Below are 10,604 nucleotides of genomic sequence, written 5' to 3'. Positions count from 1 at the left end.
TTACAAACAGTTTCAATATGGGTATTCCAGCTTAAGTTTTCATCGATAGATACACAGAGAGACTTTGTTGACGACACCTGCTCAATGGGAAAATTATTAATGGTAAGAGACGGATTGTTTGACAAGTAAACTCGCCTTTGCCTTGAAGTTATTATTAAGAACTCGGTTTTAGTCAGGTTCAATGTGAGTTTATTAGAAGACAACCAGGTAATAACAGATTTCAAATCTTTGTTAAGATAATCATCAATTTCGTTTCAGAAGTCTTTGCCAGCGTAAGTAATGCTGGTATCGTCAGCATACATTCGAGGTTTAGAAAAATTAAGGCACTGAGGTAAATCGTTAGTATAGAGTAAGAACAAAAGCGGGCCCGGAATCGTGCCTTGAGGCACACCGCAATTAAGGAACTTTGGCGTCGATTTAGAACAATCGATTTGGCAGATCTGTGTTCGGTCAACTAAATAGGAGCGAAACAAACGCAACGCTAGTCCACGAATTCCATACGAACGAAGCTTAGATAAAAGAATCTCATGATCGACTGTATCAAATGCCTTCTTTAAATCTAAGAAGACAACAGCATTGATCAATCCACGGTCTATATTAAGAGCCCAGCTATCGGTTGCCTCGAGAAGAACCGTAACCGTCGAGTGTAATGAGTGGAAACCGGACTGATGTTTGGAAAGAAGATTATACTTCGTAAGATGGACATACAGTTGATCATAGATTATCCGCTCAAAAACTTTTGCTACCACAGGAATTACTGAAATGGGGCGGTCATTAGATGGATCATTGCGCTTTCCCGAATTTTTGTGGAGAGGGGAGACTCTAGCAAGGTTTATTTGAAACTTCAGAATCTGCCCCCTCCCCCCCTTTCAAATTTCAAAACATTTTATTTTCTGTACTTCTTGGTTTAACTAGCACCGCATTGCAAAACTACACTAATTTTAAAGCGGATTCTGATCAGCAATATTTTTACATAAGTCAATTTTTTTTACAGAAGCAGGCTTTCTTATTAGTGTTTTTGATATGGTTTTAATCTATTTGAGTAGTTTTTAAATTCACTGATTTTAACTGGCTTTAAATGCTTAAAAAACCGGGCGAAGGCACGCCTTTAGTAATTTTAAATTAGTTTAAGTTTTAAGTGTATACAGACTGGAATGTTTGGCTATTTTAAATTTATGATTGTAAATATTAAATAAGTTTTAGTTGATCCTATATTGTATTTAGTTTGTTGGTGACAGATGAAGAGCCACTCTGTGTAAACACTGTTAATAAACTCTTTACCTACTTACTAGGTCGTTAGATAAATAGTGGGTTTTATACATAGCATGTTTAGTTTTGATGGATTTCAGTATTCCCTTTGAGATGCAAGGTTTTTTCAATTGCTTTTCTTTGCTTCTAGACACATGATCTAGGGGTGCATGCTTATTTACAATTGATTTCATTGTATCAATAGATCTAGCTGTTGCCTCATGCAAATTGTTACTTTGAGCAAAAATGACAACCCAATCCCAAATGACATCCCAACAGAGATATCTTGAAGATAAGCTTCAGAATTGCTATAATCTCTGTGGTAGAATTAATCATTTTGTTTTTTAAATGATGTTTCAACTGTGCAAAAAATTGGTAAATGGTCAGAGATATCAAGGGGTATAATCCCAGAGACCAGCCTGTTAACTGAATTGGTATAGATATGATCAATTAGGGTTGCAGTATGACAAGTGATTCTGGTAGGTTTAGTTATTACTGGCAATAGATTATGAGAATAAAGCATGTCAAGGTATCTACCTGTTTGCAGATGGGTGCTCATAAATGTAGCCAATCATAATATGTTTCTTATTAGCACAAGGGTCAATTTCAAGCCAGTATGAGTTGTAAAAACTATGTTTTCGAATTATACTTCTTAACCTTCGTCCTACATTTTTGCTGATAAAAGTTTCCCTCTTTCCTGTTTTAAGTTTTGTTTTTAGATGCCACTTCCACCTGTATATTTTTTCAAAACGTAAAGTGTATCGTCTAGGAGCGTGTATTGTCTAAGAGCCTGAGTATTATAGAATGACTTCAGCAACCCCATCTTATGATAGCTTTAGAACAAAACCAATAACGCAACTAAAAGCATTTCTTTCGATGTGGTCAATTCTCCTAGTCCTTAATCAGATACAATGGGAAATATCTTTGCTATTCATTACACATGTACATGCTTCTACAAATGACTTAATGGCAGAAAGTATAACAGTTCAAACTGTACCATTTGCCTCTTAAAAGTGTTTCTCAATCTGTGTAGAGAATAGATGATTAATCTAGGCGATTGTTCGCATACGTTAGATTCGAACACTTCAAAGTTTGATACATGATAAACGATGCTAATAAACGATGATACCTGACCATGCAATTTACAAAGAAGTTGATGAAAAGACTTGAAATTTATTATTATTTCTTTTAGAATTATGCTGCTTCAAAACAAAAAAATATCATATTGTAGCTACTTTTCTTCTCTTTAGAAAGAGTTACGAGTGAGTGTCATCTACAGTTTACTACTGACTACTCCTGAATTACTGAAGTTTAACCTCGACCTACTGGATATCATAAGATATTCGAAACTCTTCTTCATGCAACAAATTTGCTGTTATGGGAAAAAAAGACCTCGTATTTGCGACTGATCTCATCCTACGCAAAGTTAATGGACCACACTTAGTACTCTAACTAGTTAACAATTTAACTGCAAATACAGCTTCAACCATGCGGTAAAACGCTTTCAAATCGGAAGACACTTCCGTTTGGTCTGGAGACATCAATGATAGATTCGGAAGGAGTCCAGCAATGAAGAAGGTTTATTGTAGCTTCAGAGTGCGATGGCTTCGAAAGGCTACTCTCACGCTGGCATATCGTCCATGAAGAAGGGTTTCTTCAAAGGTACCGAGAGGTCTTTTCTTTGCTTTTCACTGTAGTGGCTGTGGGTTGTTCTGAGGAAATTTCTGATCTCCAGATGCGATTAACAAACCGCTTGCCGTCACGAAAGACAATCTCTTCTTCATTGCTTTCACTCACAATTTCATCCATTAGTGAATCTAAATCGCGCATATCCCTTCTGTTGCTGATGTCAACAGCTTTGAGTGTGAAGTTTGGGTCTTCGATGCCTGCTGTACGTCGAAAAGCCCACACTGTAGAACACCACGGAAAGGAATTTGTCTCGGGAAACTTTTCTGAGCTATCCAACATCTGTGTACGCTTGGTGACGAGGTAGATTTGGCAGTTGTACCACTTCTTCTCCGTCAGGAGCCTCATTAAAAAAACCGAACTATGTAGAGCAAGGCTTTGGACTTCATCAATCACGCTGAAGTCATCTGGTCGATTAGTCGTCTCCACTGGCCACATGTTTATGATGCAAAGGTTTGTTGAATTTCCCGGTAGTATGTCAGAAATGGCTGTCGTTATTGCTTCTTCTACCGCGCTGTTAAGCCCTCCAGCACTTGGCGGGTCAAGAGTTCTCAGGTTTGTATTGGCTTCCTGAAGTCTTCTTATTAAGGCCTGTGAAAAACTAGAAGACTCTTTCAGCAATAGGAAGTTCAAATGTGGTTCCATACCTTTCTTCTCTTGTAAATCATCTTGAATCTATTGCACCTCGTACCTAAGCTCCTCGAAAAGATATTCACGTTCCGTGCTCGTCACTCCTGCCAAACGGAAGTCACCCATGGTTAGCAAAACTCTTCCACAAGGACTCATCAACCGAACATCAAAGCTTCCAAGTTTGGTCTCAATGGCATGACAATAAAGTTGGTTGGTAGATGGAACGTGGTTAAGGGTAACGCTTTTGAACCCCACAGGCACAATGGATGTATCATCGCCTTCTAATTCTCCTAGGGCAACGAAGCAGGATTGAAGACAAGCATCTATAATGCAGGGATGTAAGACGTAAGCACTGCTTTCGTTCTGAATGGTTGGCGATTCACTTATATCAATCAAACAAAATCCTTCGTTGTCTCGATGCCATATCTGTTTGATTAATGAGAATTTGGAACCATAGTTAAAGCCAAACTTTTCTGTTAGTCGTTTAAAGCTCTCCACAGGCATTTGTTCCATATCTGCTTTCAGCTCATTTATAGTAGAACCCCCTGGCATGGGAACTACAAAACAAAAACAGCGGATCAGTTCGTTCACGTGAGGCGAGGTTCAATATTTGTTATCTCCTATAAGTGATTTCCATTCGATAAATTTTTTAAAATTTCGCTCGAGAAAAAAAGAAAAATAGAAATATATTTTTTTCGTTAACAGATTATGATAAACTATATATTCCTGGCTGGAATTATTGCAACTGGAGGGTTTCAATCGAACAAAGGTATTATACTCAGCTCGCCCTGTCTTATGGAATGAATTAGCATTCCTAATACTGACAAATTCAGTGTTGTCTGATATTCGAAAAACCAACTACGATTGCCTGGTGATGGTGATAAAGAAAAAACAAACAAAGTGCGAACATTCAACGACATCATACCTGTATTATCAAAACTGTGGCGACTTTCCAACAGATCTATGGAGATGTTCCCCCGGCTCAAATTTATTTCAGACTCGTCATCCTGAACACTTGTAATATGAAATTGAGCTTCATTAATTCTGTTGCTCTTTTCAAGCCGAAGCCGTAGACATCGAACCTTAGGAGCGAAGGAATAATAATAAATGATTATGTTTATTCAAGGTAGTTTCCATCTTGCCAAAACAGAATTTGATATGTACAGACATTGCTCTAGTTACCTGTGTTTCGGGGAGGGTAAGAATGCTATAGAGATTTACATCACTAAGCTCCAAGCCAGCCACGTCTGTGAATTTGTCCTTCACCATTCCAAATGCCATTTCCAAATACACTGCACCAGGCATAACGGCACCTCCCTGGATAAAAGAGTGATCCTTGAGTGTTGGAAAGCGATGGAGGTCAATCTCAGTTTCCCAGCAGTGCAAGTGTGAGTAGGGGTCAGCCATTTTCTCTTTGGGAAGAAACGGATGTGACGATTCCTTTGCTGTTTTCTTTGATCCGATGGGAGGGATTGTGGCAAAAGTTGAACGCTCGTCGAACCAGAAGCTTTTCTCTAGCCAGGGATAGTTGAGAGAACGAACAAACTCTGCTGATGGATTCTTCTGCACACATGTCCAATCTATGGAATGTCCCATCGTGTACAGTTGACAAACTGTGTTTAGGAGGAAGGATTTGTGTTGATCTTCGACAGGTACCCTTTTTCGAGGAAGTGTTGCCAATACAACTGGAGTTTCTTGGTCTTTTAGATTTTCTTGACGGGCAATCTGTTTAACGTAATGGGCTAACATTGGCTGTGCACTTATCTCGATAATCTGTTTGAAACCACCGCTGAGAATTTGCTTCATGGCTGGGTAAAACTGGACTGGAGAGCGAATATTTTGCCACCAATAGTCACCGTTAAACTGCTGGCCCGACAGAACTTCGCCTTTTACCGTAGAATACATCGGGATTTTTGACAGCTGAGGCTTCAGGTTGATGCGTTTTACAGCTGTAAAAAACGGCTCTTTAATCGGTTCCATGTAAATGGTATGAAAAGCGCGTTTAGTACCAAGAATACACCAGAAGATATCTGTTGCGTATGTTACCAGATGTTGACCGAGAATTTCAATTGATTGGGATTCTCCAGCAACAGTAACACTGTCTGCATCATTCACTGCTGCTATGTCAAGCTTGTGGCTTAACTGCAAAGACTCCAATAACGCCCTCGCCTTTGCTTCGGACATACCTAAAGCAGCCATACCACCGTCCTCAGCACATTTATCTTGAAGGGTGGACCGAGCTAAGACTAATTGAACTGCTTCTTTGACAGTAATGATGCCGGCAATACAGGCAGCTGCAATCTCTCCTAAGCTTTGCCCAATGACGGCAGACGGATGGATTTTCCATGACATTATCAGTTTTGCAGTCGCATATTGGATGGCAAAAGTTGCCGGCTGAGCGATGTAATTCTCAGAAATTCTTGACTCTCCTTCGTTAGCCATCAACTCATCCATGAGATTCCATGTCACACCTAGATTCTTAAGTAAATTGTTCACCACCGAGACAGCGTCTCTGAAGGTGGCTTCACATTCAATTAGTTGTCTCCCCATTGCATACCATTAAGATCCTTGACCACCAAACATGAAAACGAGTTTTCCGTTGTTGGAACTCGCTTCGGCGTAAGAAATCAGCTTATCCCAACCCACGGATTCACTTGCGAATTGTGACAAAGACTGAGATGCTTCAGCAGTGGAGCTGAAGAGAACTGCCAATCGGTGCGGAAACCGACTCCGGCTTTCATTCAAAGAGAAGCACAAGTTTGCCACGGTGGTTTCATCCATCTCCTCCACATTATCTTTAATCCGTTTAGAGTACTGATGAGCCATCTTCTTTAAAGCTTCTTTAGAACGCGCTGAGAGTGTGAGAACATTGCTTCGGTAAAAACCACTTTTTTCATGCGACATTGCTTCGCAGTAATTTTTCGAAGGATTAAATGCACGTTTGATCCACCAAAACCAAACGAGTCGTACGTTACGGCAGCCACTCGCTGTCAGTTAAAAGAGACCTCAATACATCAACAATCCGTTGCCGAAAATGCAAGTTGGCTCAGTCGGTTCAATCTTTAGTTAACATCAAGGTTCAACAAAACCGTAGAAACGATTAAAAATGCTATTCTAGCTGCTAAGAAAACTTAAGCTCTTCCCCCTTTAGGAATTGAAAATCATAGCTTTTCTTCATTTGGCTAAGAACTTGGAATTTAAAATGAAGAGCTTTAAGGTACGATGGTAGTTAGCTCTTATCGTCAAAAATGTTGAAAGTTTAATGTTCCAACCTGTTTGGCAAAGCAAATCTTCCAATCACTTTACATAGAAAACTAGAGCGGGTGTTTAATCCGACCCTAAGTGGTCATATATTTGCATTGGTCTGATATGTTATCACTTCACCTGCCCGTAACATGGGTACATTGTGCTGAATGGCTCCAGTATTCCTGATTTAGGATGCACCAAAAGGATTTCAAGGCTTCCCCATATGTATCTTATTACTATGATTATTTGATTTTTCGCCCGAACTTGGCCATATCACCTGGCTAATTCCCCAGCAAAATTAATGGATTATCATAAACACATTAATCAGTATTTTTTTGCATAAACGATCGCGTATGATGAACCAGTCGTGCTCTAATTCTCATCTTAGTGCTACGTCTTCCTTATACGCTCATAAAAACCCAGAAAATAACAATGTTTTCCCCTCTTCTAATCAACGCTAACGTCGAAGTAGATATTGCAACGGATCCATTATAAGTAAATTGAATGTGTTACATAAATATCATATGTATATGTGACTTTTTTTATATTATCGATAGCTTTCGACATCATGTTTAAGGTTACCGTGCACCTTCGGGGGTGTCTCGCGTGCAAGCGATGTAGCGCATCCGGTTTAAACTGTAGATATCTCAACCTCTATATCAAATTAAAGCTTATAGGACTGGCTATCATACTATACAAAAAATTTTGAAAAATAATTAATTGCCGAGTTTTTCATGACTTCTAAATGCGGGCGCCCGAATCACCTTTTAAGAGCTACAAGTTAAAGGGAATTTGTTCGATTGCTCTCAAATTTTGACAGTAGCTAGTTTTACACATAAACAACAAAAACTTGTCCGGCCGAATTTTTTATTTCTTAATACCTTTTTTTCGAGAGTGATTTTTGTACGATCACTCCCAATTTTTTAATCCTATTTCAAAAATGTTCTGTAACTTTTCACTGAAATTGAATATGGCAAATCGCAGACACGTTTTCTTTAGCGCTTTGGCCCCGAAAACGGGGGAACACATTAAAAAAGCGAAAAACAAAATTGGCTTTAACATGTAATGTTCAAAAGGTGATTCGGGCGCTCGCATTCAGAATTCGTGAAAAATTCGACAATTCATCTTTTTCAAAATTTTTGGTATAGTCTGAAAGCCATTCCTATAAGCTTTCATTTGATATGGGGGTTTAGATATTTAAACCGGATGCGCTACATCGCTTGCACGCGAGACACCCCTGGAGCCTGGAGGTGCACGGTATCCTTAATAAATCATCTCAGTGAATACAATGTTACACCGAAAAATAACTTAAATCGTCGAGTCTTGTATTTGCTAGAGTTTCACCTGTAGCCAGTCGTCATAACTGAAATTTCGTTTGTGTTTTGGCTTTCCTACTTACTAGCTAACTGAGTGAACTTTCTTGTATACTGTGCATTACGTTGAACAGTCGTTGCAGCTGTTTGAAATTTTCTTAAAGATGGCGTGCGAGCTGTGTTTTTGGATGCAATCTTTCAATCGATTCCTGGAGAAACACTTAGTTCACTGTCAAATAAATTTATGTAGACTTGATTCTAGAAAGATTATCTCTGCATAATTTCATATTTGGGCCATCAAACGGTTCTCTAGAAACCGTAATACTGCACTGAGTTGAAACAATCATTTTTCTTTGAAAGGCTTGTACATCGCAAAAAATCTAACTAATTGCTTGATATTTTCTCCAGTAATAATTGATACCTTCAGAATTGAAATCTTATGGAAAAAAATTTAAAAAGCTCATTACAATTTTTAATAAAGAAGGCGGCTGAGCATAACTCTTATGGTTGCTAAAAAAATAACATATTGGAAATATTCAGTAAGCATTTCCCTGGAATCGTGAGCTACGAATATTTGCCACTGAGACGATAAAATAAACACCATTAACGTCAGTAAGTTGATTTACTGTTGGAAACAACTTGTTTCTCTTAATTAAACATCGAAAAGTCCACTTCATAGCGATTTCTTAGATGATGACGAAATAAAATTAACTCAGATTTTTTTTCATCTTCGACATACCATGCACAGGATAACTTTCGATTGATTTCGAAAAAAATCCTTGTCTGTTCAATTTTCAGTTAAAAGGGCTTACTGGATTTGTTCGAAACGTTGAGGTATTTAGTCAGTCACTGCCAATGGACCCTGATTTGAAGGAAAGCTTCAACAAGTTGAGGAAAAATGTCTATCACTAAAAACGAAAAGTCAGTTGGGCTTCGTATGCTGGTTAGTCCCTTAAAAAAGGCCTCATTGGGATAACTCTTTTTTAATAATGAAGACATTTTTATTTTATTTTCATAACGATGAAAGTCTTTTCAACCGAAGTTTCAGACTCACAGGAAAATTTTCGTTGAATAGGTTCCTAAACGAGAGTTATGATATCTGATATTCAAATTATTCAAGAGATTCTTATAGATTGGATTATTAGAATAATTCCGCCTGTGTTTCCAAGAATGTTAAATGCCCTCGGATATTGAAGTGACGGACTTCACATGGGTTAGTGAGAAAAACGTAGATAAAAAGCTATAAACATTTGATAAAATTACCAAAATATACCACAAAGAAATACACCAACTCGCCTCGCCTTTTACTGACTCATATAAAAAAATAAATTAGTTGCCATGTTTTTTCACTTTAGTCGGATGAACTCCAAGGGTTCCATGCAGATCAATTCAGAGATTGTTTTCAGCATTAATATTTTATACTCATGTTGCTGGTATAATTATCATTAGTAAATTCTTGCATTAAAACTGACTAAAACATTCAGCTTTTTATTAACCTCTTGAACAACAGGCAGTGAAATGTAAATCCTATCGACCCTGTCTTGTTGGTAGGTTTGGTAATCTTTGCTATTTATCTGCTCGTTTGTTTGTTTGTTTTTCAGTGCGTGTTTTCAGATCCTTTGCTACAGTCTTGAATGCATCTATTTTGAAAGCAGTTCAGTACCGGTATCTGACCAGCCCAACAGTTCACTTACAAACGAATCATCATATTCGGCCGAAATTAAAAAAGCTTGAAGACGTGTCATAGCATTTTTTTACGTCGGATTGTAGGCAATACAATATGCAACGACTTAGTGCAAACTGCAGCAGAGCGAACTCTATACCAGAAATAGAAAGGGTTTTTTTTTTTAATATACTGACTACAGAAAAAGAGTGTGAAATGATTTTTATTCTAATGTTTTTTTGTAAGCCCGCGAAGAAGAAATTCTAAGTAATTAAAACTCAACAGGAACTGCACGATGCTTAAGTGGAGGCTACAACCATAAGGTAGTTTGACACACGTTTAAACTGAGGGACGCTCTCTACCCGCGAGCGACAAGTCCCAGTTCAAATTATTATTTAACGATATATATTGTACAGCGATGTACTTACTTCGTGCCTTGGCTACTGGAGTCGAACCCCAACAACAATATTGTTAGCAGCGCGCTGAAACAATTTAAGTTTAGGTCTGGCACCACCTGCGGCTTTTTTAGCTTCCATCATCACATCGAATGTAGCCCCGTTTTTTTATTTTCTGTTTCAAAAAAAGGTTATGCAAAATACAGCCCACTTAAAAAGAGAAACAATACAATTTTTTGCCACTAAACCGTTCTCTGGAAACCGATCTTTGTTTAGATTGACTCTCTGGCTCAAATGCTAATATAGAGCTTGATTTTTATCAGTTTCCACGGTGATTTTTCCGGAACGCTAGCGTTGTGGTAAACTGATGGAAAGTCTCCAGTTTAGTTTTCATACGTAGGCATCAAATATATGGTGTAGAAA

The 10,604-nt window shown here is 38.2% G+C and overlaps 1 protein-coding gene and 1 pseudogene across 2 annotated transcripts in view; both read right to left on the bottom strand.

The window, feature by feature from the left end:
- Positions 1-1,277: 1,277 nt before the first annotated feature.
- LOC148725915 (uncharacterized) lies at positions 1,278-1,807 on the bottom strand (annotated as a pseudogene).
- The window catches only part of LOC111325924 (uncharacterized), a 9,593-nt gene continuing 345 nt past the window's right edge, over positions 1,357-10,604 (bottom strand). The window contains exons 1-4 of one of the 2 annotated variants that reach the window (XM_022929843.2): positions 10,215-10,604; positions 4,747-6,551; positions 4,490-4,646; positions 1,357-4,121 (exon numbers count right to left, since the gene is read on the bottom strand). The exon at positions 10,215-10,604 is cut by the window's right edge and continues 345 nt beyond it. In XM_022929843.2, the coding sequence (XP_022785578.1) occupies positions 3,610-4,121; positions 4,490-4,646; positions 4,747-6,114 (2,037 nt within the window). In that variant the 5' untranslated portion in view covers positions 6,115-6,551; positions 10,215-10,604 and the 3' untranslated portion in view covers positions 1,357-3,609. Of the gene's footprint in view, positions 4,122-4,489; positions 4,647-4,746; positions 7,486-10,214 lie in introns of those variants that run through there. The other variant, XM_022929842.2, reaches the window with a different exon arrangement.

This window comes from Stylophora pistillata, chromosome 8, assembly GCF_964205215.1.
Source record: "Stylophora pistillata chromosome 8, jaStyPist1.2, whole genome shotgun sequence".
Classification (NCBI taxonomy): domain Eukaryota; kingdom Metazoa; phylum Cnidaria; class Anthozoa; order Scleractinia; family Pocilloporidae; genus Stylophora; species Stylophora pistillata.
Note: the sequence above shows the minus strand (reverse complement) of the source record. Positions and strands in the feature narration are given on the sequence as shown.